The sequence below is a fragment of the Limtongia smithiae genome (genome assembly GCF_038497785.1).
Source record: "Limtongia smithiae strain NRRL Y-17922 unplaced genomic scaffold V1518scaffold_3, whole genome shotgun sequence".
Taxonomy (NCBI): domain Eukaryota; kingdom Fungi; phylum Ascomycota; class Lipomycetes; order Lipomycetales; family Lipomycetaceae; genus Limtongia; species Limtongia smithiae.
In genome coordinates, this window is record NW_027117624.1 from 344,555 (window position 1) to 370,327 (window position 25,773).

Sequence of the window (25,773 nt, forward strand, 5' to 3'; positions counted from 1 at the left end):
TCCGTGTGTGCGCGGTGCTACTTTTGCTTTCCTCTTCTCTACCGCTGCCGCAGATGGAATCATGCCTCCGCACGTAGCTCGTCGTTCGAGGAGCTCCGCCGCCGGCGTTGAGGACGACGCCGCCCGCGACGACGTCGCTGTCGCGGGTACTGCCGCAGCCGCCCCCTCGTCCGCATCCTCCTCCCGCCCGCCATCTCGTCCGCCGTCACGGCCATCCTCGGGCTCCGGCCATTCCTCCCGTCGCGGACGCGCCTCTTCCTCTGCCGCAGTCCCGGCCGCGGTCCCTATCCCTGTGCCTGTCCCACTTGCATCCTCCTCGCGCTCCTGCTCCGCAGACTCATTCTCTCCTGCGTCCCGCACCCCCTCCGTGGCATCCTCACTCATCTCCCGCTTCCGGCGTTTTTCTGTCTCGACCACCGGCAGCGATGGGCCCGCGACCCCTACGGACTCTCGCGACGACATGGCCCTCACCATCAACTTCAAGCAACGCCCGCCGTACAACCGGCGACGCGCGCGCACCCTCGAAACAATTCCGCAGAATTCTGCAACGCATCACACGCGGTCCTCGCTGGGCAACGATCGCTCGAATAACTCCTCGCGCGGGTCCACTCCGGCGGCTTCGATATCTGAAGTCCAGCACGACGCGTTCGCACCGCCTAGAGCAGCGCGGAGCCGGTCAAGCACGTCCAGTCGCTCGTTCGCATTTTTTCACCGTCGCAACGTGCAGGACTTGTCTCGCTCTCGCGTAACTTTTGAGGAACCTGATCATCCTTTGCATGAGTCCACATCCGCCGTCTCGCTCACTACTCGCTCTGTATCCCCGCCACAAGAGTACTTCGGTGGCAGTACTCTACGAATACGGCCACGGTCGCTTATGTCTTCTCTCAGCGAGTCCGACATCCACGGTGAGAGCGACTCCAAACGGCTATATCCGTACTCCGCGCCGATATCGCCCCACACCAACGAAAGTCCTGCCACCGTGTTCCCGGTCCCGAACACCTCAATGTCGCCCGCATCTTCCTCCTCCTCTCTTTCGAACTACAAGAGTTTTTCGAAGCTGAGGAAGAAAGTGGCGTCTGCCTTCTTCTCCAATGGCTTGCCGTCGCTGTACCGGAAGGATGAAATTACTCGAAGGCCACACTCGGCAAACGAGGCCCTCGAGCATCATGCATCGCGATCAAGATCTAATTCGAATACCCCAGTTGGGCTTTCTCCTAGCAATTCCGCACGTGGTATGCCTTTTCTTAGTGCGTTGTTAACTGACATTGTACTAACCCTCCCTAGATCCCCTATCGCGATCTCAATCGACTCAGAGCAACAGCTCATCCCTACTTTCTCCTCCTGCCGCCCATCCTTCCAGCGCGCTAGATCCTCGCCGACCACGCAGCCAGACATTATCTTCCATTGAAAACGATCGCGCAGGGCGCAACGACATTCACCAGATCAATCACATCACCAGTCTCACGAACCTGCTGTCTCTGCGGCTTCGCACCAGCAGCGATCAAAATTTTGCTGAACTTCGCAGGAATATTGTTCAAAACTCACAGCATCCTCTGCCGTCACCTCCTACAGAGCCAGTGCCTATCGCGCTCCACGACCGACAACTGCCGGACAGGGACGACAACGAGAGCGTTGCGGACTATCTCAATCGGGTTGAGGGTCTTGTCAGTCGAAACTACACGGCATCGCTACTATCAAAGCATGACGATAGTTTTTTTGCTACGGCGCTGCGCCTGTTTTGCGCGAAATTCAATTTCCACGACGAGCCCATTGATATGTCGCTGAGGTGCGTTGCACTTGTATGATACAGATTAATCACGAATACTCACTTGCTTTTAGAAAATTTCTACTCCTCGTTCATCTTCCTCGCGAGTCTCAGCAGATTGATCGCATTCTCAATGCATTTTCGCAACGGTACTACAATTGCAACCCGGAGATTTTCGTTAATCAAGGTGCGAAGTGCTGCTATTGAGACAATGAGATCAGTCTAACACAACGCAGAGGAAGCATATTTCATTGCGTTCTCACTCATGATTCTCCACACCGATGCTTTTAACAAAAGCAATAAGCGGAGAATGCAGAAATCCGAATACGTCTTCAACACGAGAGGACGTGGAGTCGCTGACGAAGTGCTCGAAGTATGTTAATGGTGTATGGGAAGTCCTTGAATTTCGCTAATATCTATGATAGTGCTTTTTCGACAACATCACATTGACGCCGTTCATCAACGCTGAAGAGGGCGCCGAAACTGAACAAAACAGCGACAAGCAAGTGACGCGACAGTCGTCGCTCATGAAATCGCGAAAGAGTATCATAAATTTGACGAAATCTACGAAAGATCCTCTCGATCCTTACTTCTATATTTTTGAGGTGTGATTGTTTCGTAATTTGTTACCATGGTGTTGTCTAACAATTTCGCAGAATCGACTAGCGGAACTTCGCACGAATTCGCTTGAAATCTCAAGCCACGACGAGCAGTACTCCTACGTGGGCACGGCACCGCAGTTTAACGTCAAGATTTTGCATAGTGCATTTTTAAACAGTCCATTGCTGCAGATCGCGCCGTCGCGATTCAAGCAGCCGGGGAGCCAAGACTTCAAATTCATCAAGGTCGCAAAGATCGGCATTCTCACCCCTCTGGAGTCGAAAAATCGACGATCCTCCAAAGGGGGCCCGCGATCATGGGGTGCCGTTCTTACACTGTCGCAGATTTACTTTTTCAGAGACACGGGTTGGGTGAGAGGACTGATGGACCAGCTCAAGGCATCCGTTGAACTTAACGAGAAGAATGGAGACGGTACAACAACTCCATTCACGTTCCGGTCTCCGATTCAAGGGTTTCACGCCGATCAAGTCATGTCGACGCAGGACATGATTGCGATTTTCGACGAGAGCTTCACTGAGCCGAAGAACTCGTTTGCGATTATTTCCAAGAACACCGAGAGCGTCACCACGCAGGATTGGTTCACCGCCGACTCCGAGATGCAAATGAATGATTGGATTGTTCGAGTTAACTACGCCGCTGCGTTGAACACTTCGAGGGCAAATCTTCAGGGCGTCGAGAAATCGGATTCCGGTCACGCAAAGCTGCAGCATTTCATTGGCAGTCTCAACCCGCAACAATCCCGTCGGCAGATCGCCAGCGTGTCCGCAGACACCGATCCTTCGATGAGCGGGCGCGCGATGTCGCTGTTTTCGTCTCTGTTTTATGGCGAAACTAGTGTTACTGGACAGATGTCGGACGAGAACACGATCAAATTTGCAGAAGACGAGACAGCGGTTGCATTTGCGTTAACGGTTTCCGAGGCACGTTTGCAAGTACTGGCAGCGAAGATCTGTGAACTAGAGAACACGCTGTTATCAAAGACGCAGGAACTCGAGGTGGACCGCCGTACCGCGAAGCATTTGTCAATCTTGACGCCTTTGGTCTACAAGTCGCGGGATTCGGTCGCTCTTGCGGTTGACAAAGTGAACCTGAAGCTCGAGACGCTCTGGATCGATGTGACTCGGGTGCGCTGTTTTCGGGAGATATTGGTTAAGGAGATGGATAGCGAAAAGGAGATTATCGCGCTGCTTGAAGATCGGTTAGGGGAACTGCATCGCGAAGGGGTGTCTCCGGAGGACGAAAAGGGAGTGGCAGCCGAAGAGAACATAGACGCTAAACAACTTCCGGCACCAACCAATGTGATAGATGCTGCTTTATGATCTAGATTAGCGATTGCATATTTTGAGGATATAGTGAGGAGGGATTTTATGTTTTTGTTCTTACTTTGATTGGGAGTTCTGGCGTTTCAACTTGTGCTTTTATCGTTACTATTTCCATCGGTCAGCGGCTACTTTTGTCTTTAGCCCCGCATGCGACATTCCGTTCGATAGTTGATATCTTAGGTTTTGTACTTGATCTTGATGTGTCGAAGAAACGGCGAAGCGCGTATGCGCGAAGAAGTCAAATCCAAGACCACGGGCTGCTCCGCAGGGCGTCGAGATATGTTTGTACGGAATGTCGCTTCCTCCGCTGTTTGTACGTATTAAACTGCGTCGTTCTGGTTTGTGTTTTATTTTTGGATATCAATGAATTCGTTCTTCTACTCGGTTAAGTGGAGGTGTACGCCGTCGCTCTCGTGATGCGGTCGTCGTGTGCATCTCGACGACCGGCTGCACAAGTCGCGCGGGGCATTCCGGTTAGCATGTGAGACTTACGAACGCTTGGTTGAGCCAAGAGCGGAAAGCGCATTGCTGTTGTCGGCTGTCACCATGGCGATGAAATCTCGCCAGAAAATTGTAGGTCAAGTACGGAAGATGAAGTGCATCCACCTAGTCTACAATTCCTTCGGTATCAACTCGGCAAAACACAAGTACTGACTCCCTTCCTGCAAGATGTTGTGACGCCAGTCAGCCGCCCGGCGCCTTGCACAAAGGTGTGAAACATGCACTGCAGTTACTACATGCATGCATGCGTCCGCGCGCTCGCGTGAAGACCAATAAGGATCACAGAGACGCCGAGGACTGCTGAATTCAGGTCGAAAGGTAAGAAATGTATAATTGCAGCGCATGCCGTTTTAGAAAAAGGTTTGTCGACAAAAAAGTTATTGGGTTGCACAAGACAGTCCGGGATAGGTGTTCTGCGGAGCTAACGAGCGAAGTTTACTGTGAGCACAATGAAGGCTTGACGGTTGCGGAAATTTGTCGACAGATTGGCTATGTCTGACTCCAGTCAGCTGGCTGGGCTGTGGCAACATGTGTGTCTCCGCTGCCTGCGGAAATAGGAAAATTCCCATAGAAGTTAGCGCTGCTAGAACAATCATGGCTGCGGCTGCTGCTGCTGCTGCTCTGCCAACGGGGATGCGTTAGATACGGCAATCGCAAAACGGCTGCGCAGTGAATTTTCCTGAAGTGAGACTGCAGACTTCCAACCGTTCGGGCGACATCACGAACAGCAATTTATCACGCGCCTCATTCGCAATTTCAAAGTCGTGCGTGTTAATATGCCTCGGTGCGGACCCACGACAAACGCTTTATTGAGCGTATCTGACTCGAGTCTCTCGTCGGTAGTGTGTCGCTCGCTCGCGACGCGGCAGACGAGGGCGCGCAGGCCCGACTACAGTTCACGCTAATGTCACACGTACTACCCGAGCGCAGTAGCGCAGTGCACTCCGGCAGGTGCCACGGGAAAATTTCGAAGCTGCCGGAGCTGCACGTCTAACAAATCATCGTCCACAAACCAGACCCTCTAGTTAACAAGGCCATTTTCATGTCAGTACGGAGAGCTTGGGTCGCCTGCAAATATTTGCAACGTTAAACAAGATGGGGTCCAGAGCTGACTAGGAACGTGTCGAGGGCGGTAAAGCGGCGCGCAACGTCACGTGGATGTGATCGACTTTCCAGCCGCTGCTGATCCAAATACCTGTAGGAAACGTCATTGTTGTCATGTTCTCGCTGCGAGCATGGTTAGTATGTAATGTGCAGCACCGCTGTCATTCAGTGTGACACATGGGAGTTGCTGCGTCTGTAGCCTGCCGGGAGACGTTCTTCCAGGAGACAGTGCCGCAGACAGCAAAACATAAAACGGTTTTCAAAGAGGAAACTGTACGCACTGCTCTCAGGCGCTGTGATGACCAGCTAGCAAGGCTCCAGGCAGGAGGTGAAGCATGCCTATCAGCTGCTGCGAGTGCGCTCAAGCACGAATTCCGTGCCTGGCGGACGGGCACATGGAGCGAGAGACATGTCGGAAAGTGTCGAGCGTGGAGCGGACATGTTGCATGTCGGACTCGGCTACAGACAGCGGGCGGCCCAGACCGAAGACGGTGTTGGTTTCGGGGGTTGCCGACACGCTTATCCGGATATAGATATCGCGCGCGTTGCTCGGGCCAGCGTGCAGGGGGATGCACTGTGTGCGACACAGCCAGTGCGCGTCTTCTTCCCGAGCCCCAACTTCACTCAAATTGCTTCGTCGCCCGTTGCTCCTGCAACAGCCGTCTCCTGTCGGCGTGCTCTGGGCAAGGCAATGGCGCAAGCTGCGTCGCATGACCCTCGCCTGTGTGCCAAGAGTTCTCGCGCTAACCCACCAAATGACCCTCGCGCGCACATTCCCTCCCCCTCCCCGCTGCACTAAGCTGCTCGACTTCACAGTGTCCACGCCCGCCTTTGTCCTCCTTAGTTACGCCCTCTGTGTCTTAGCTACACTCTGAAGTGGCGTGATCTTCACTGCATTTAATCAATGAGTGGACGTCAATTTCTGCTTAAGCTCTCTACCTGCAGTTCTGCACTGCAGGTAGCGCGTCTCGCCATGCAGACCAGGACAAATACTAATGAGCGAGTCACAGACACGTCTGTCACATGTGAGCACATTCAACGAACGACGCGCTGAGATGATATCCCAATCCTTCTCTGTGTCGACACCACTCGCATTGCAATATGCGACTAGTACAGTTAGTAATCAGATGCTTGGCGTGATGATTTGCCTACAAAATTGTTCATCTCTGACAAATTTGCGAGTGAGCTTGCGCTCCGGCGTCTCGGAGATTAGTGAGGCAACCTGTCGGCTTCACGTTTAGGTTTGTCAAAATTCCAAGCATTATTCCAGGGAATTTCAAATGTTGGTCATATCCTTTCGGTCAGTCAGTACGTCCGCAGAGGGCCGCTTCGAGGAGAGCGGCGCGCGTGCGCCTGCCTTGTCATGACTAAAGAGCGGGTCAACTGACGTTGTGCAGAGATTTTAGATTTGTCGTACGTAACAATTCAATTAGCTAGAGGGCGACTTGTGTCTTTAAATTTTACGCGGTGTATGGACTCATGGAGTGTGCTAAATCCGTTCTCAGAGCTTCTGGCACAGTTGAGACGCTGAGCTCGTACGAGAACTACGATCCACTAGGAACAATCTTGCTCAGCGAGTTTCTCCCGAAGTTTCCTAGTCGCAATTGCGCAAGCCCTTTCCACAATCCAATTGCGTTGTACTTGTCGGCATTGAAATTTCGGCTGTTGTGCTTGTGCAATTACACAGATAAAAAATTTTTTGCTTTGTGGATGAGGAAATCCGACGAGGGACTGAAATTAGCCGACTGCGCTCAAGCCATGCCAGCCGCAAACTTGTCAAGCTAAAATTAAAGTTACCACTCACACGCACTGGCAGTTATGACAAAGTTTTTTTTGTCCGCCGTACCTGGCGATGGAAGTATGAAGGGAGCCTGCACGCCTGACCGCCGGAGCATGAGAGAGAACATCACGCAGCTTTGTCATGTATACAAGAGACTCAGCCAAGTGCTAGCTAACTGGAAAATTTTTTTTGTGCATGTCGATAGTAAATCCCGCTGGCATCTCAGAACTGAAGAGTTTGGGTAGTCAGCCGCGGCTAGCGGGCGGATCTACTCTGGCGAGCTTCGCACTCCGCTCAGCCTGAACATGATCTTGCTCTACAGCGTGCTTCCCATAACAGAAAATTCATTCAAATGTAAAAGTTTTAATTATATCAATGCGTCATCTTCAGAATTGTGGGAATCAGCCATGCTAAGTATGCAGAGCTCCGCCTGCCCGCGACAGGATTGCGCGAATCACCCTCCCATGCAAGTCATCTTAGCTCATCTCTATGCCTCTGTCTGTAAGTCGTCTTGTGATGCCGAGGAGCACCTAACACAAGTCGTGAACTATCTTACATTGCATTATATGACCGTCACCTTTGCAAGCAAGATTCATTTCTCATGAGCAATTCTAGTGCGAGAGCAGCTCGTCTTGCCAGGTAAACTTCAGCGGCATCCCTATCCGCGACGCTCTGCCCAGAACGACAAGGTTCCAACATATACATCCACAATACACCGTTTAGTAGCATTAAGACTATTCTGCGACTTATAATATAATCGCTGGACTGCATTAGTCAGTAGAGTAGTAGAAGGCAGCAACCACTTGTCTCATCAGGAGCCCTTAGAATCCAGCACGATTCCTATTCACATCTTACTAGTTAAAGACTGGCATATTTCTTCAGTGCTGATTTGAGTTTCTGCGAAATCCATAGCTACCTCTTAGTCTCTGATGTCGACTGTAGCGGTGTGTACAGAATAACTGCGCAAAATCTGGCATGAAATAGCGAAGAAAATCAGAGATATGACGCCAGAATGCGCATTAACATTCCCAAGAGCCCCATCAAACAAAAAATTTCAGTTCTTTCAAATAACTCCAGTCCGCAGCATCTTTTGATAGGACCGAAGATGTCGAGACAGTTTATTTAGTGCGATTTGTTCTATGCGAATAGACTCTGCGGACCACTCTGCGTGTCAGCTGACTAGTCCTTCGCTACCTGATCGCTGGGCCATTATTCTGCAGGCCCGGGGGCGCAGTTTTGGAGACTATTTGGAACTATTATTTGGAACTAGTTACAGCAATTCCAACTTGACGCGGCTATCGTTCTGTGCTTGCGTGTCGAAGTTTATCGCGCAGGACGGCTGAAGGAAATGGCATTCACTCAGTAGAATGGCAAGCTTTCGCAAATCACCCGACAAATTGGCGATTGTCATCTCTCACCTCTAAGTCTAAGCCACTATACCGAGGTCTCTAGTGCGAGGTTCACTAGAAACTCAACGTGTTGGAGAGTATGATATCAAAAATATTCGCAGGTGCAGCGCACTGTAACAAGTTCATTGCCACGGGCCATTGATAGTCTACAGAACCGAAAGCTGGACATATGTTCCAGACGCTATACATAAAACAAGAATTTTCGCTGACGAAGGCGGATGCGTTAGAAGAGCAGCCGAAATGAGCGTGTCGGCGTAAATATTGACTGGCTTAGCGGGATCAAAATAATAAGTGCTCGCAATACCCACTCCGCAGATGATTTTCATATTACCGGCATTCAACATGAAGTCAAAAGCAAGGAAGGAAGGAGGATCAGGTATAGTCACGGTGAACTATTTCGTCTCCTTTCTTTCAGCCGTTGCCCTTGGGCCGTGGCGAAACTGAGCCTCGGCTCAGCCGGACGCGCGAATATCACGAGCAGGAGATTCTCGTGCGACAGTTGGGCCCGCGCGACAAGCGTCGAGCTTCGCCTAGCTCAATGTGCCACCTACGTGCGCGAGAAAATAGTGTGCACATACGTTACGTGTGCGTCGCGGCTAGCGGCTCTAGTTTCTAATGCGAGATGCCAGCGGCTCAAGCGCACTGCGTGCGTCTGCGATAGCCCAACCCCTGAACGTGATGCAGACCTCGCTAGGCTAACGGAACCGGTAGCCGCCAATTCAATTAGAGTTTCGCACTCTTGAATGTTAGAGCCAGCACGTTTGAGGCTCGCGAGAGAAGGCCTGTGCGCACAGCAGTGCAGATCATGAGGGCTTCGTAACGGCGGCCGTCGCTGCAGCTGCGCAGAGTGTTTCAAGAAATAAATAAGAAATGGCTGTTGTTTGACGAATCAGTTACTGGCCGATCGAGCTCTTTAATCGAATGTTAAAGCTGTTACTGACGAGCTGGGCGGGAAATAAAATTTTTTTTGAGAAGAGTCGGCGCCACTGTGGCGGAACATGTTCGGAATGGTCTTATCATTCCGAAAGTCCAGCTTGTCTAGCAATGGCGAAGGCTGACGCAGAGACACAAATCACGTGGCCCTAAGGTACGCAGAAGGCTAGGTGCTGCGTAAGCGCGTGTGCTTGGTGCCACGTCTACGCTGGCAAAAATATGCAGACATCTTATCCGCTAGACTAAAATGCAGCTAGACGCATTCGACATATTTCTTCCGCCTGATTTTTGTTCCACACCGTGCTTATGATTCTGCCACAGCGCAACGTTCCGCCCTTGCCGACTAAATAACATGCGATCGTCGAAGCTGCAACGGCTAATTGATTTAATGAACGACTCTGTACAGCAATTATTTACAAGCCACTGGGTGGAGCTCTTTAATAATTATCCACTCGCTGTTGTTGAACTGTCACTAAAATTCTTCCACTCAACCCAAGCACACACCAAACATCATGTGGCGGCTGGCACCTTCCCAAAATAGCGCACACCATGTCGATCTGCAGCGCAGTTCAGCCGCAAAAACTGAAGTCCATGAAAATCCTGAAAGTCCTGTTGGCACGCTAAACTATATAGATAGTAGCTCTACCGGACTCGCACGGTTAAAATATTTTGCCATTTCCAGTCTCTCCTTGGCCTGCTGAATCGGGCCTCTCCAAATGCACGTTACGATGAACATGCACTAAATTCAAGTGCACTGATTTAGCTAGCTGTCTGAGTTTATGACCATGATACCCACTCATGGCCATATCAAGTCTAGAGCTCTATGTAGCCAGCCAAAGACAGTGAAACTCGATGAAGGTGAAGTCGACTTGAGTGTCGATCACCGCGGAGCAAATCGCCTAGTGAGCCAGAAAATTCTAAGTCGAATCCTCTACGCATCTGGGAAGTTGGACAACGAAGTAGCAACTGTCCGTCGTGAAGTATTGGCATTGGGAAGCGCACACACAGCTCACCGAAGTTCAATCGAATGACTTGCACGCCCTATACGTTCCCCCATCGAACTTGAGAGACGCCCCTTAACAACTAGGTGCCTGAATTGTCTGATGTCGGCTCTGCGAACTCTGCGGCGGCTCCCGTGCCAAAGGCTATATATATTTTCTTTCCTCCTCTGCTGCGGATTAGGGTAACGGTAAGGTTGAGTGGCCATTTGCGTGCGCACTTGCTTGTCGGCGCGCGAAAGGAGCGACAGCGATCGGCGCGGGCCGACTCTTTATTCTACATGGCCACAACATCGTACTATGGCATCTTTCATATGTCATCTAGACACTCGAAGTCTCGAGCACAACCATCAAAACATAAGATCACAGGACAAGTAAGCTGTTGATCCAGCGGAACTGATTCAGGGGTGATAACGACAGCTCATCCCGGAGGGCAGAAGCAGAGGCAGCTTCGCTGCAGGGAAAGCATATACGCTCCAGAGTACAGAGTGTGACCAATTGTTCAGCTCATTGCTACCCAAGATGGGCTTGGAATTAATTGTGTCGGTAGTTCTACAAAAGTCGATGATCCTCTACAAAATGCGGTATGGGACGTGGGAGGAAGGATCGGCAGTATTCACGTGCCAGTGTAGTGTTCAACCGAGGTTTAGTTCAGCTATGCCTGACGCAAGATAATTAGGTTTGGACCTGACTGAGCTGTCCCATAAGAGCCTGAAGCGCCGGGCGGATATTGCACTTCGCCGTTTCTTCACACCGCTGGCCTCTCCTTCCATTAACTTGGTGGGCGAACTGGTGACATACTTTAGGAAACGAGCTGTGTATGGTGCCACATTACGTTGGGGTGCTGCGTCGACGAGGAGGCAGGATGTTCAGTGTTCACTCGGGCGGCGGTCGGTGCCCTGCATTCAGATTTTTTTGATTCGCGGTCCAGCGTACGAAATGGATCTGCAAAATTGAACTCTGATGGGCATCTGGGGGAGTGATGAGGCGGACCAGATCGCGGCCATGACAGAAAGTATTTGCCGTGCGGGGAGTTCTTTGAAGCTTGAGAAGTCCCACATGACGAACAGCGCCGTGTCATAGTGCTCAATTCTGGGCTTTATCAGGACGGCCGCCCACAACATTAATTTTGGATCTTCCATAACAACATTTCTCAGTACGATTTGCATAAAGCTGCTTCGTATTCCAAGATCCATAACTAGCAATTTGTGCATAGCTACAACTTCAGTGTCTGGTGACCACGACTAGTCTGGAGAACACGCAAGGCAGAAAATATGGATAGGCAGAGATAAACCTAAAATCTGCCTGCTAATTCGGTGCTCCGTTACAGCTTGCACGCATTTTCCTCAATTCCCTACGGAAACAAGTGCACCGATCGCAGCGCTTGGAATGGCAGCCTTCTCAGTTGCACAGACTGTGGTTGAGGATCGTTAGCCCGAGCAGTGTTCCAATTTTGTTTTGTCCGATATCCTTCAGAGAGCAAGCATGAATTTAGGCGCCCGTGGGCGATGCCCAGCCCCGAGTGGATCGCAGGAACAGGCAGCTCGCCGCCCTTGACTAGCAGCATCTTTGCTAGACCCTTCATGCATACATGTACATGAAATAAATTGTATGATTCTCAATGTCACTCGGAAGCGCCGGTGACGATGGAGCAGCTCGGATGACTCCGTGGAGCGTTCTCAGTGCCAGTGGGCTCAAACATGAGGGCGAATAACAAGGGGCCCTGACAGCTGTCATCATGAGCTTGTTTTGTTGAGCAACTCATAGATGTTGCACAAGCTGTAGATTCTGATGCGGTGGGCTCTACTATATTTGAGAGAGATTGTATAGTTCATATAGCAGAGGACCGCCAAGGAAGCTCGTTTAAGCTCGTCTCGAGCGCGAGATGCCGTTACTGAAGCCTGTCTTGCATTTGCGAACGCGCAGAACCAGTCCCACACGGGAAGAGCATATATTAATTTCAGCTTTCTGGTTGCTGTAATTTGATATATTTTGGAATCATGGAACCATCTGATTGAGTATCAAGTATGGACAGCCGTCGCCACTTCCATGTGACTGCTTGACGTGTTGCAGTCACCTATTGGGTACCCCAAAGTTCAGCAGACTTCATCTCCATCCTGTTCCTCTGCCTGGCAGAAGTCAGCGTTGCATCAGGTTATTATGCGAAGGTCAATCAATCTATATAATAGCAACCAAAACTTGTCTGCCAAGTCACGGTAGGAGACATCGCGAGATCGAGCGATTTGAATTACATTCGACTCGTCAAAAGCTGATCTTTCAACAGACACCTTGAGCTGTCTTATATATATACGAGTATGATCGCATATATCAGCATGCCAGGCTGCTCTAGCCGAGCTTCTCGTTGTCGGTAGGGAAAGCAGTTAAACAAATGGCCACCTATAGTAAATGCGCATAAATACCTCAGAGGCAAAACATACAGACATGGGACACATTATTCGGTCGCTTATGATTCGGCCTTTGCCGTCCTTTGTGTAGATGCTCTGTTATACACGAAGGGCAGGCTCTAGTACGCGAGAGGACAGAGACTGCAGCCCAGTAGCAGTACTAGAGGAGTGCGGACAGCGGGGCTTGTGTAGCAGCGAGTCCACTGAATGAAATTGGGTGGTGCTCTCAGCGAGCCTGGCAAACGACAGGTCGCTTTTGGCAGCGACACAGGCCAGGCAGAAGCCTATTTGTGGTAGCATAGAGCGTGCGAGGCATACCGCGGTCGAGCATATGAAATTCAGAGTTATGTGCATGACCTGTTTCAGGCGGAGAACTGGGGCGGATGCCGGGGACGCCGGGAGCGGCAGCGGGTTGGGGAGAGGAGCAGGAGAGCGTAGACGCGTTCGGAGCCGGGCGCAGGCTCTTTCGGCGGAGGGGCCGGCGCTGCGGGGTGCGTGCGAGGTACACACGGCGCGCGCAGAGAACCTGGTATCGCTCGCGAGCGCGACACGGTGGCGCTACATATTTGTGTCAGCCGCCGTGCTCGACACAGGGCCATGCGACACGCGCGTCAAATTAAGTACACTCCGTGCTAGCAAGGTTTCATTCTGCACGTCCTGGCACGACTTTGATCTCGCTTCAAGCTGATCAATAGTCAGTCACTATTTCACGAACAATTTTGCGCAACTTCAGCGCGCGTCTGCCGTTGCTTAAGCTCCGGACACGCTGCCTGACTCCCACGCACCTCTCGGTCTGCCCATAGCGTCGCCTGTCGTATTTATATCCTCTCATCGCCGGCCCGCCGCCACTCTTCAAAACACGTCTGCGATCGCTCCCCTCCACTACCGCCACACACTCGTTTGACCCCACCTCTCGCCTCGCCTCGTGTCCGCCCTCTCGGTCTTGCGACTGTTCGATCGCCACTGCCACCTTGTGCGCCGCTCGCTTGCTTTTCGCTTCCATCGTCAATCATGCTGTCTTCCAGCGATCTTATCTCGCCTACCGCTACTGACGACGTGTCTACGTGGCTTCATCTTGACGACGATTCTTCGTCACCCGTTACTTCGTCAGATGACAGCGCTAGCCCTTCATTTTCCGCTTCGTCCACTGACGCGCGATCTTCGTTTGGCATGGGCTTCACTCTCTGCACTGGCGACGACGAGACTTCATATTTTGATTTCTTATCGAACAGCGCCATCAAGCCAGAGCCCGTCACGAGCGATTTCTTCTTTAACAATGTCTCTCCCGACGATACTATGTTTTCTGGGTATGTTGCTACTCGCATTGATCCTTGATTCATCGAGCAATGCTAACGTGTTTTGCGCATGTCAGTGCCACGGATGGCGACCTCGACTTTGCCACGATCGCGTCAAATCACAGCCTCGACGCAATGTTTCAGGCTCAGAGCCAATTGCGAGATCCTCTGCCTGCAGTATCGGCCTCAGAAATGCTCTTCGCTGCGGTGAAGCCAATTGATGTCGACAGCGCGCACTTGCCATTCAACCTCCAACTTCTACGGATGCAGCAGCAACAACAACACCAACAACAGCACGAGTTGCACTCGTCAACCAAAGACGGACTATATTACCCTCCTGGATTATCGTCGTCATCTTCATGCTCGTCAGAGCTGTCAACACCAATGTCGTCGCCAGCCTTATCGTATAGCCCCAACACCGATCAGTTGCAATTTTTGTCACAATCGCCAATCACCTCATCGTATAGGCCTGTCGGTCCTGGCTCGTTGAGTTTTCTACATTCCGTCGGACAGGGCGCTATTCGCGCTCGCACACCAAGGAAACAGAGCGAGTCCCGCATTCCTCTTCCAGAGCTACATGCTCGGATGGGCCTAGGCCATGCTCCCGACGAGGCGCGAGCGCGCGAACAGCATATCCTTAACATTCTACAGGAGCAAGGCTTTCCTTTGGGAGATAAGACTTGGATTCGGGATACCGAAGAGAAGGATCGTCGTCGCATGATTGAGGAGATTTACAAGCGGACCTTCGATCTTTATGGCTACGACCGAAACTTGCTCGAGGTGATCGTGCGACGAGGCGCATACTATCTGATGCAGGGCCGCTTGCGTCGTCTGCGCCGGTCAAAGCGCCATGCACAGAACATTGTTCGACCGATCACTTTCTTCCCCTCCCTAGATCAGCAAGAGAGTGAAGAACAGGAGAATCAGTCTGGCTCGGAGGACGTGATCGGGAACACGGAGGTCGAATGCGCGGACGAGTAATTTCCACAAGGAGATCTCAAAAGATGCTGTCTTATTTTTGCTAAGGAGTTATTTAAAGGAACCGGATTTACGTGATATTTTTGCCCAGTGATTTTTACGGGTTGTATAATCAATGGTGTTAACTGCGAATAATTTGCTTTACATTTTACTTTATCGATTTATGCATGCGCACTGCCGTATGGGTTATATCGTACTGTATCATATGTATATCAGTTGTATTATTTTGCACATGAAATATGGATCTTCATTGCATATGTGACGTGTTTCAGAGATGTCATGTTCGAAGTTCTCTTCGTACGCCTCCTCCATCGTACAAAGGGGTCTTGGGTCACATAATTTCGGAACTCTATGTGGGATTGTGGCCTGTAGTGTGTGTTTTCAAGGAGCGGACAAACTTCAGAGTAGTCCGATATCATATTCTTGGCGCTGCGTTAAGGCAGGCGCTTAACCTGTTCTGCGAGAGACTGCCATAGCGTCAGCAGCCATGCCTGTTCAAGCTATATCAAACGGCTTACCCTGGCTTCTGCTCTAGCGCGGGGGTAGCAATTAGCTCTTCGCCGTCCGTGCCTCGCTGAAAGCAGATTAGCGTAACGGCATTCTTGCTGATGCTTCTGTAATATTTAATTTAATTTCCTGCTATGATATAGCAAAATATGTGCCCATTAACTAAACACAAATTCGCCAGTGAGAGCCTGATCTCGAGCTGAATGTCATATTGGTGGCCGTAGCACCAAATCGCGGAAAAGACAGACTGCAGCGAAAGTTGGTAATCAAGCATCTGCTCAGCCGCGAGCTTCGAAGCGAGCTGACTAGCAAGTAATCGACAACTACTTGGAGCGTATTAGAGAGTCAGTCACCTAGCTAGCCGCCTAGCTTAGCAAAATTCAAAGGAAGGGGCTGTAATTCACAGCCAGCTGAGCGCTGAATCTGCAAGATCCGAGCGGGTGAAACTCGTGAAGAAAAATTTGCGCTGCCATATTTCCCAGGCGGCCATGTGCGAGTGTTCAGCGTAGCGCAGTCCACTGTGTAAAGAGCCCACGGGCTCAAGGCGTAGGTAGGTAGAGAGCTACACCTGCGGTACCTTATTTTTAGTTGGGAAAGCTAGGTTCGTGTGACACGGGGGAGGGGGGGGCGAAGCCGTGCATCGGCCAGCCCCTCGGCAGTGAGAGGCCCAACGAAATTTGTCTTCACTGTCGCCAGGCATCCCCTGCGCGCCTGGAAAAAGATCATTCGAGTTTTGCGGCTCATTCATGCCTGCCGCAGAGGACGCCGATTCAGTTGAACAAATATGCAGTTTCGTCGAACTGCATGGATAAAATAGCGATATCAGTTATTAGTGGGATTCCGCAGCCGAGAATTGCGAGTTGTTTCCGTAGGAGCTGAAATAGATTAGATCTTCGTCCACGGACAACAGACAGGCACATGCGAAGACTATGAATATGATCTGGCCAGTTGCCGGACAGGAGCCGGTAGTCTGAGGACTGATGGTGTACGCATATGGCGTAGGTAGATAATCCTATGACGGTTCAGCCTCATTTCTCCTTAATCGGCTCCATACATGCATGCTCCGCAAGACTCCAGTACCGTCTCCACAGACTTGACAGCGACGTAAAGCTTGAAAATACATTTTGCTATGATGCACGCGGATAAATCGCAGAATTTTTTTGATCGTTGACCCGCATCGGCTAACAGTGCTTACTGCCTTCCTTAAATCGTTCAAATTACAGGGCTGTACTGCTCAGGCGAGCGACCTTCTATTGTCTGGACTTGAAAAACTTGGCACGACCGTGGACACAGTAGTGCCGTCCAGCTCTGGGGCCGCATGCCGTGGGACAAGATGCTTTGGCCGTTTCAAGAGCTAGTCTATTTAACGCTTGGACAAAGATGACCGACAATTCTGATTTTTGAATGACGACATATTTGGCTTGAAACCGATGAACGAGACCGAAGCAGAACTGCAAGACCGAAATCACACGAAAGGGGTCATGAACCGGCAATCGTTGGTTTGTTCCACCCCAACTCAGAGTGTGCCTGCCACGAGATTACTCCGATCCCCTATACTCCTTTTCCTCCGCCGTGCCCCCCTCGCGCGCTGCAATTTTCTACCGCAATTCCGCGCCGTTCCTTGGCAGCTGGCCAGCCGTATACACGCGCTTTCAGTTTAATTCTCAGCCCGCGCCCTTTCTACCCGCAGTGACGGAGTTCTGCTCCGCCGTGCCAGCACGCATGCTACGTCTTCGGCGTAACTACGTCATATCGCATCAGGCACCGTATTCGATTCCTGGCTCCCCAACCTGTCAAAATAAGGGTGTCTTGGAATTAATAGCTGAACTGACTTTGAAGAAATGTGTTTGACTTATTAGTTTACCAACTGCGATGCCCATGATGTTCGCATTCTCTGCGTCTCCTCCCATTTCCTGGCAAGGCGGTGTCGACTATACCGCGCGATGGCGTACCTCCGCTGTCCGTTGCCCATTTCTCTCTCCTTTCTCCGTGTACGCCAAGTCGCGCTGGACAGACGCTCGACACGGCGCTATCCTGCGGCTGATCAATCTGGATGCAATGACCAGCACGCATATGCTTGTAAGGTTGCAGCGCAGCGATCTATCTAGTCGTTCCGTGCGTAGAACACTACTTCAGAGCAAGGAGAGAAGGTCGTGAGGTGAACGTCCTGCATGCCAATTCGCCGATGCGCGGGCAGCAGAGCTAATCTAAACGCTAGTTATGTGCTCGGAGACTTCATAAGGGCAGAAGGTGGATCGGAACGGCAGGCAGAATCCAGGAACGAAGCGGAACTCTGTCACGGCAGACCAAACGCTGCCCAGCATTTTCACGTGGTCACGTTGGCGATTCCCGAACTTGCCGGTCGTTACCAAAAAGTCAGGAGAGAGTGCGGTTGAGACGCCGACGACCATGTACAAACTATATCCACCGTGCTCTTGAACACACCACCTGCAGATTCACGGTCTAGCAAAAGTCGCGTGAGAAACACGTCAAAAACGGCAGTTACAAAATGCTCTGTAATTCCCTTCAGCAGTTGTCCTCACAGCTAGCGGATATGCAAAATGTGCGGTCCAAAGGAAAATTAGTACTACAAGTAAATTGTTTTGCCCTTATGCCGAAGCCGGCAGAGAATTTTTTCAATTCGGTTGCGATTTATCGCGCGGCACCAACGACAACAGCACCCGTGCTTCGGGCACAGTCCCCGTCACATCTAAAATTTTTTCCCAGGGCTTGTGAGCTCGTCCCATCTGCACAAATCTCAAAACTACTCCTCCATCGCGGCTAGACTTCCATTCTACAGAACTCCGATGTTGCGCGGCGCCCGACGCCAGAGTTGCCTGCGAGACTCTGTCCCTCTGGAAGACCATTTTAATTCAGCGTTTTATATATCTGCCAGACCGTTAAAATGTGTCGACCAAGGGATCCATCTGTCATCAGAAGTACTCGTATACCTTCAGTCGACACACGGTGTTTGCTCTTGCTAGAAGGTACCAATGTCTTTGACGTGCCAGACATGTCATGTTTCCGATATGTTACACCTCTATATAGTTGACATATGCCGGATTTGGCGTCTCTGAGGGCATCGCAAGGCTATATAAAAAATTTTCTATCTGATTAGCAAACTGCGCAAAATCACCTGTTCTGGTTGTTGCATTACTCTAACCGTGCGTTGCGTACCATGAAGGAGAGTGGTGGGCTAGTCGATCCACGGCAGGAGCCATCGCGTGATGACCTGTTAACGACGCAGTAACTTACTTAGTCCCTGGTTCGCCGATATTGGGTTGATCGGCCACTCAATGTTTGACAGTTGACGATCTAAGTCAAAAAGTCGTATTGTGAGGGCTTCGAGCAGAACTATTTGCAGGCGACGTGGTCAACTGACAAAAAAGTTGGTTGGCCGATCTTATCCTGTAGTCACCAGAGAGGTCCAATTTAGTGATCTTGTTCTGGTTAGTAGCTGCTCAGTAGTAAGAGTGCTCTGAGAGTTGAGTGGTCACTAGTGTTAACTAGATGAGTGCCTTGGGGATAACATGACTGGACTATTCAGCGGGCTCTTTGACGTACCGCGAGTTAGTAAAGATTTGTAGCGAAAAGAGTTAATGAGAACTCTCAGTCACTAATTTGCAACTTTTTCAACTTCACTTAGTTAACCGTTAATTTAACTATTTGACCACGATAAGTACGCGTCAACCAATACTACAAGCAGCAAATTCAATAATTTTGGTAGAGCTGGCTTTATCATTTGACATCATCGTGTTTTGCCTGTTTATCGATCAAGATATTATTTGCAGAGCAATCAGGAGCGATAGCTTATCGGATCAATAGCCGACACAAATACCTTAACTGACTCGTAAATTACTTATCCAAATGAATTTCGAGATTTATCCGGCCAATAGCACGCGTTCATGATTAGTGGTTTCAATCAGTCGAGCGATAGCTAGTTGTATGCTCTAGATAACTCATTGCGATATTTCAGATTGCTTGAAGCAAATAATCGCGTGACGGTGGTCTGTTTTAATATGTTGCCGGTTTCAAGTTTTGCTGGACAGTTCACTCACTTTGAGATGTTGCACTTAGAAACATAACTTTGAAGATAAGTTTCTCGACAATAAATTTGCCAAATACGAGTGGAGTAAGCAAGACGAATTGAAGCTTGTCTGACGTTGGCGATTGTGTGAGCCCTCTAGAGCTTCGTGTGACGTCTTCGCGTGATCGCTTCCAAACGGTCGAACGTACAGGACCCCCCAGCTGCGCATCCATCCACCTACCATCGTCATAGTTTCGCACACATCAACTGGATGCCTTGATAAGAGCAATACGATAAATTTTTTGTCATTGAGGCACATTGCTGGAATCTGTTGATTTCTTGTTTTAGCTACTCGCTGCAGAACACACTAGGACTATGCGACAATAAGACGACCGACTGGATTTGTGTTGCCGCTAGTGAGGACTTTTCGACCTCGATCTGCATACTGAAGCTGGGCTATATCGCATTAAGTAAAGTCTGCTACATTAACTCGGGCGTGCGTGAAATCAGCACTTCACAATGGCAAGTATGTTCTCATATCTTCGCCGTCGGCCACAACAGGTCGCGTGCAATAGCCACGACCAAGATCATGCGACGGCTGGGCCGTGCCTCGAAAAGCCAGAAATCGACGACGGCACGAGCAGTTTGTATCGGACGGAGACTGAATACTATGACGCTGTTAGCATACGGGAATCAATACAGGATCGGAAGTTTCGGCCGCCTAAACGAGTGCCGCATTTCACGCGGCCGGCGCCGAATCGAAAGATTTCGGCCACAACGGACGGCAATGGGCTCATATTGGAGAGCAGGAATTGGACTTCTCGGACGGCGACGGTTGTGGCGTTTGGCGGGCCGCCCGCCGTGTTTGCCGTCGCCCGCGATTTCACAGAACCGAGCTCGGCGAAGACGACAGCAGTGAGCCAGGAATCAGAGTCTGGGCAAGCCAAGTCCGCTGAACAGAACAAATATCACGGTGCTTTTTTTGCCAAAGTATTTCGCGCGTCGGATGGTAAGATGCTGGTTTACAACAGAGAAGTGCTCACTGACTTTTGCTAACAAAGCCTGCGCAGAACATGTTGCAGATTGCCAGAGACTGGTCGATGATGCACAAGTCACCGACCCGTTTTATAAATACCTGCGAAAATTGGTAGACCCAACAAGCGAATCTGATCAGCGATATCATGTGCGGTCTCGGCAATTATCATTGCGACGCTCAATCGTGAAGGGAGACGTTGTCTTGCGATCAAGTATCATGGCAGACACGCACGTGCTTGCAGGAAATCAAGCATCTAAGACTGAGAAGTATATGAATTCCAGTTTGCATGAAGTAGATCCTTGCGCCGGCTTGGCAGTTTGGCGGACATACGAGTCAGCAGCATCCGCATCTTCCGCATGTACAACGCCGCCATATAGCTGGAGTTTATTCCTGTTTGACATGACTACCTTGCATACAAGACTTATCGCATTTATCGACGACATGCTCTCTACTCTAGACACTCGTTCACTGCGTATTTTTGAATCGGATTTGCCTATCGGTGGTGCCGTGGTAGACGAGTATCGCTACAACAAGTACATCACAGCACGACTTCATATCTTGAAGAAGATCTTCAAAAAACGAAAATATCTCATATTATCTCACTTGGTCATTAAGCAAGAGCTTAAAGGAGACGACAACTTAAATGTTCTCGGGCAGTTACTTCAGTACGGCCTTGACATGGTCAGTACCACATGTCCACACAAGTTGTCGCGCTGATGGCTAACAACTTTTCTGTCTAGGCGGATACTCAAAACTTGCCGATCTTCACAGAAGTGTCTTCTCTATCACTGCTTAAGGAGCTAGAACGTGTTGGCTTTCATCTTGTTCATGAGCTGCGCCTAGTCGACAAGTCGCGCGCAAAGTCTGAGTCTTCCCACGGTGAGGAGCCGACAATAGCCAGCACCGAAAAGTCGTCGCTCCTGTCTTCTTCTACACTTTCTTCGGCAGGCACGGCTAAGCCTAATGTTCGCTATGTGGACGGCCAAAATCACATCAATCTTGCTGTATCCAGTAGTTGTTCAGTGTACTGCATGCTTCGCGAGCCGGCTATTAAAAAATTATCTCTTCCGCTTGCATTATCTAGCCCTACCTAGGCTTGGCAACAGGCTGTGCATTAGTGGCAGATTCATGTTAGGTGTGGCGCATAATGTGTATTGTCTAGATTGCGTTTAGTTTCTGTGTGATTAATCAGGGGTTCAGGTATATGTTGTGTTTTCGGAGGCATATAAACAGCTATTTTGTACGTTAGGTAGACTAATCTCTTAAACTAACGTAACAGCACGGCATCAGCTATTCTTCACTGGTACCGGTCCCCAGACTTCCGCTATCCGGCTCGAGAGTACTTTACCGATATTCCGCGTTCCAAATGCCACTCCCCGAAAGCAGGACTTCATCACCAGCTCTCGCGCCGCAGCCTCGCCGTTTTCCGAGAATTCTTTGCAGAGCGCAAGCCATAGGTGGCGAGGTGTTGGAAATATCCGTTGGATCACGAGCGCGTTTTCCCATGTCAGACCGCGGATTGTGACGAGCATGCGCAAGAATACGTCTCGCACATTCAAGTTTCCGCTCTTTGACGACACTTTCTGAAATTTCGCATACGATACATGGTACGACGTATTGGGATCCGTGGCTTGCAGGTGCTTCATTAGTCTGAGGTAGTTCTTGTTGTCAACAATATCATCTCCGATAACATATAAATTTTTCGTAGCGTAAAGCTCCTTGATCTGGTGTGTGAGCCGCTCAAGTAAATCCGCAGTGCCTTCAACATCGTCAGTGCGGTAGAGATAGTATTTGTTCACAACCTGTGTCTGCGAAATGGCGGTCTGAACTGCGTCAAAAAAGTCACCGATGTCGGCTCCAGGAGACTCTTCGATAATGTACACTACATTTCGCAGCGCTGATCGGGCAAGTCGAAACTTTTGCTCTTGAAATCTGCCATCCTGGATACTTTGAACCAAATCAGTCAGATTCTTTCTCTCTGTTATGAAGTCCAAAACGATTTCTTCGCCGGAGTTCTTGTTTGTCGCAATCCACAACGAATCACCAAGCCCAAGAGCTCTGACAACTGCGGTAACCCCATGTTTGGAATTGAGCCGATTGCTGAAGAAATCCCGATCTTTCTGAGACTGAATTTCTCGGATATCAACAACAATGCTGATATCGTATGAGCCTGCGGGCCAAATCTCTGGCGTGAAGGCTGGTATTTGGAATACGTCTGCGCGAGCTGTAGTAGCAATTGTTGAAGCGAAATGAGCAGATTGAGACAATGAGGTGGCACGGAGCGGCGGACTATGCATGTAACGGTGGGATTTTGTGTTAATTACCGATTGTGCTTTGGTAATACTCTTTTGCTTTGGCTTTGGTGCTTCCTTGGGTGCTGCAGGTTCGACTGTGGTGATAGTTTGCCAATCACAACTTAACTCACGCCTCTCCGTAGCAGTCTTTCGAGGCGGTGACAAAAGTTCGGCGAGTCTACTGGGATTCTGAGAAGATTGAGTGGATTGAAATCCTAAAAGCTGCCGGTTGATTTCTGCGGCCAGAGCATTGCCAGGATCCGGGACTGACGCTCGGACGGTCTCTGAAGTGACCTGTTGTATGTGTCCTCTCGATATAGCGAACATTGATGCAGGCAAGACTGAGGACTCCTTTCTTGTTGGCGGCACAGTAGCAGTCATATCAAGTGAACTCTTCTCCCTTAAAGGCTGAGAACTGACCGAGCCAGTGGCGGCGGATGTCTTCGCCCGCGCACTGCCTGTCTTCAATGCTTGTGTCTGTTCTTCGAGACACTCGGCAATTTCAATACCGGCTTCAGTGATCTCGTAAGCGTAGCGTCCTCTCTTTCCACTTTGGAGCACAAGTTCGTGCTTAAGCAGCATCTTAACGCCAGCCCATGCGGTGTATCTTCCGGCCGTAGCTCCCCCCACCGTTTGCTCGACATTGTGGCTAGTAGGCGTTTCAAATGACGTATCGCAGTATTCCTGGGCCAGAGGAACTATCTGCTCGCGCGATAGAGCGGTTTCGGCACGTATTGGATTCGTGCGGTGTCTGTTTAACACGAGAAGAATGGCATACGCGCCTGTCCGGTACGCAGGCACGTACTGCTTGGTCTTCCGTGCTTTCGTTTTCGTGGAACTCGGCGCGTTTTCGTCAACTGCAGCATATATACGTGAGTCAAAACAAAAATATCATCGCAATAGAAAGACTCACGAGGTCGTTTGGTTGCACAGCCCTGTGCCTCTGCCGGTTGATCTTGTAATCGTTTGGCCGCCATCGCTTTATCGCCAGCCACAGGCATGGGAATACCTTCAGCCACGCAATACTCCCGCAATTTCTTTTCCAGTTTCTCACATGTCTTCGGTCCGAAATTTTTCAAGCTAATCAGATCGCGCGGATGTTGAAACTCGAACGAGCACGTCTTCAAACTATCGTGAGCTTTCTTGTATGTTTGATGGGTTTTGAAGCCCGACGATTCGACTTGCTGGTGCCATTGCATGAGCCATATTAGAAAGAGTTCCTTATTTGACTCGGGCATCTATAAACATGCAAATGACGGACGCGCGGAAGCAGGACGAATAAACCGCGACAAAGCGACGAGTTTGTTTATTCCGTGTAGCGTGCCTCGCGCGCTGCACGTGCCTTGGAAGTTGGGCGCGTTAGGCGAGTACGCCCTACCATCTTTAGATTTATTTGGCTCTACATTGAAACATAAAACGAAACTCATGACCTTTGATTTGATCACATATCATAACAACACTATTTAACAAAAAAATGCCAACGCCTTTAAGTCAGTGAAGTAAAGAGATGACACACTAGCGTGACGAAATCCGCAATCATCCGCCTTCTATACTCATAATCATCCCTATGCCTCTTGAATCTATAAACGGAGCTAATTCTTAAGAAAGTCGTTCCGCTGAAAATACAAAAACCCAGCACCGCCGCCAACCATCATGCCCATGCCGACCCACCACCAGAAGTCGCCATCAAGAATAGGTCGAATCGTAGCAGTAGTGTACTCTCGGTTCTTGATGGAGCGACGCAGTCTTTTGCGCTTGCTCAGAGAAGTAGACGTGGAGCCTGACGCCGTTGCTGATACCGTTGATGAGGTGGTAGGATTCATGGTAATTGTGGGAAGCATAAGAGCAGGCCTGTACATCAGGTAGAGAGGCTGCAGAGGCGTACCATCCCATTTGTAAAGGTTGAGTCGGTATTGACCGTGGTAACTGTCGACGATGATCTCCCATTTCTTTTTGAAGTTCAGGTTAGTAAAGTCAGAACATGAAAGGAGAAGAAATGATACATACCGAATACATCTCAAATTGTGAGTAGCGGGTGTAGTTTGATTCGTCGCTTACGCATGGCTCGGAAAGGAGTTGTCGGCCATCAACAGATATGGGCGTCATCATAATAGAGCCGTTCGTAGCAAACTCGTAAGTTCCGTGTTGAAACTGTAGGACCGCAGTGGGACATGTGGGCGTAGTGGCTAAAAATACCAATCAGCTACAGTTCCGTAAGAGTCTCTCAACAGATACGTACGATCGGAGGTGACAACATAAAGAGCTTCCTCATAATGGCCGTCGTCCGTGAAGCTATAGCTGATTCCCGTCAATTCTGGCTCAATCAGGAGTTCATCCACTGGATCATAGAAGCCCTACGTGCACGCAGCATGCGCGTTAGTTACACACTCCGCGTGCCTCAGCCTTGCTTCACGAACTAGCAATACTCACAGGACCAGTAATCACTGAATTTGACTTCGACACCCATGTTCCTCCAAGCTCCGTCACATTGTCGAAGGTATATGCGCTAGCCGTAGCCGCGAACAGGGCAACGCTGCCGACGCCGACTGTGCGTAGCCACCGTGTGAACATGTAATTTAAGCAATGAGCCGAATTAGCGGTGACAATGAATAGCAGGCGAACGCAGGGCGGTGTTGACGACCGAGAGAGCGAACGGCAGAGCTGGTGGCGGTGAGATGAGGTGTATTGGCAGAAGACAAGCGAGCCGCAAATATATGGCGACGAATAAAAATGTATGCGCGTCGCGACGCGTGGCGGCTGTGGCTACAAATCGCACGCGCTTATGTCGTCCAGGCATA

General features: G+C 50.2%; 5 protein-coding genes across 5 annotated transcripts; 3 read left to right on the top strand and 2 right to left on the bottom strand.

Moving 5' to 3' along the window:
* Nucleotides 1–874: 874 nt before the first annotated feature.
* Nucleotides 875–3,705, top strand: V1518DRAFT_371494 (uncharacterized protein; the record flags this gene model as incomplete). The annotated part of the gene is made up of 6 exons (XM_066901359.1): nucleotides 875–1,229; nucleotides 1,285–1,786; nucleotides 1,840–1,952; nucleotides 2,002–2,138; nucleotides 2,191–2,370; nucleotides 2,422–3,705. The coding sequence occupies 6 exons, from the start codon at nucleotides 875–877 to the stop codon at nucleotides 3,703–3,705; spliced, it is 2,571 nt and encodes an 856-aa protein (XP_066760623.1).
* A 10,836-nt stretch (nucleotides 3,706–14,541) lies between these two features.
* On the top strand, nucleotides 14,542–15,009 carry V1518DRAFT_367004 (uncharacterized protein; the record flags this gene model as incomplete). The annotated part of the gene is made up of 1 exon (XM_066901234.1): nucleotides 14,542–15,009. A coding segment is annotated over one exon (468 nt), but the record flags the coding sequence as incomplete, so codon positions are not given.
* A 5,155-nt stretch (nucleotides 15,010–20,164) lies between these two features.
* Nucleotides 20,165–21,775, top strand: V1518DRAFT_426136 (uncharacterized protein; the record flags this gene model as incomplete). Its single annotated transcript, XM_066905967.1, has 3 exons — nucleotides 20,165–20,654; nucleotides 20,716–21,362; nucleotides 21,422–21,775. 3 exons carry the CDS (start codon nucleotides 20,165–20,167, stop codon nucleotides 21,773–21,775), a joined length of 1,491 nt encoding a protein of 496 aa, XP_066760625.1.
* Nucleotides 21,748–24,334, bottom strand: V1518DRAFT_432051 (uncharacterized protein). The gene is made up of 2 exons (XM_066906205.1): nucleotides 23,889–24,334; nucleotides 21,748–23,832 (listed from the first exon to the last, which is right to left on the bottom strand). The coding sequence occupies exons 1-2, from the start codon at nucleotides 24,211–24,213 to the stop codon at nucleotides 21,968–21,970; spliced, it is 2,190 nt and encodes a 729-aa protein (XP_066760626.1). The 5' UTR covers nucleotides 24,214–24,334; the 3' UTR covers nucleotides 21,748–21,967.
* Nucleotides 24,335–24,348: 14 nt separating this feature from the next.
* Nucleotides 24,349–25,712, bottom strand: V1518DRAFT_413310 (chaperone for protein-folding within the ER, fungal-domain-containing protein). Its single transcript, XM_066903288.1, has 4 exons — nucleotides 25,406–25,712; nucleotides 25,215–25,329; nucleotides 24,983–25,161; nucleotides 24,349–24,924 (listed from the first exon to the last, which is right to left on the bottom strand). Exons 1-4 carry the CDS (start codon nucleotides 25,544–25,546, stop codon nucleotides 24,568–24,570), a joined length of 792 nt encoding a protein of 263 aa, XP_066760627.1. The 5' UTR covers nucleotides 25,547–25,712; the 3' UTR covers nucleotides 24,349–24,567.
* Nucleotides 25,713–25,773: the final 61 nt, after the last annotated feature.

Coding starts and splice junctions, on each gene's coding strand:
- V1518DRAFT_413310 (XM_066903288.1), bottom strand. CDS start 25,546: ATGTTCACACGGTGGCTACGCACAGTCGGCGTCGGCAGCGTTGCCCTG. Junction 25,330..25,405: donor ATTCAGTGATTACTGGTCCT/GTGAGTATTGCT, acceptor GCGTGCACGTAG/GGCTTCTATGATCCAGTGGA. Junction 24,925..24,982: donor CACAATTTGAGATGTATTCG/GTATGTATCATT, acceptor AACTTCAAAAAG/AAATGGGAGATCATCGTCGA.
- V1518DRAFT_432051 (XM_066906205.1), bottom strand. CDS start 24,213: ATGCCCGAGTCAAATAAGGAACTCTTTCTAATATGGCTCATGCAATGG. Junction 23,833..23,888: donor CTGTGCAACCAAACGACCTC/GTGAGTCTTTCT, acceptor TATATGCTGCAG/TTGACGAAAACGCGCCGAGT.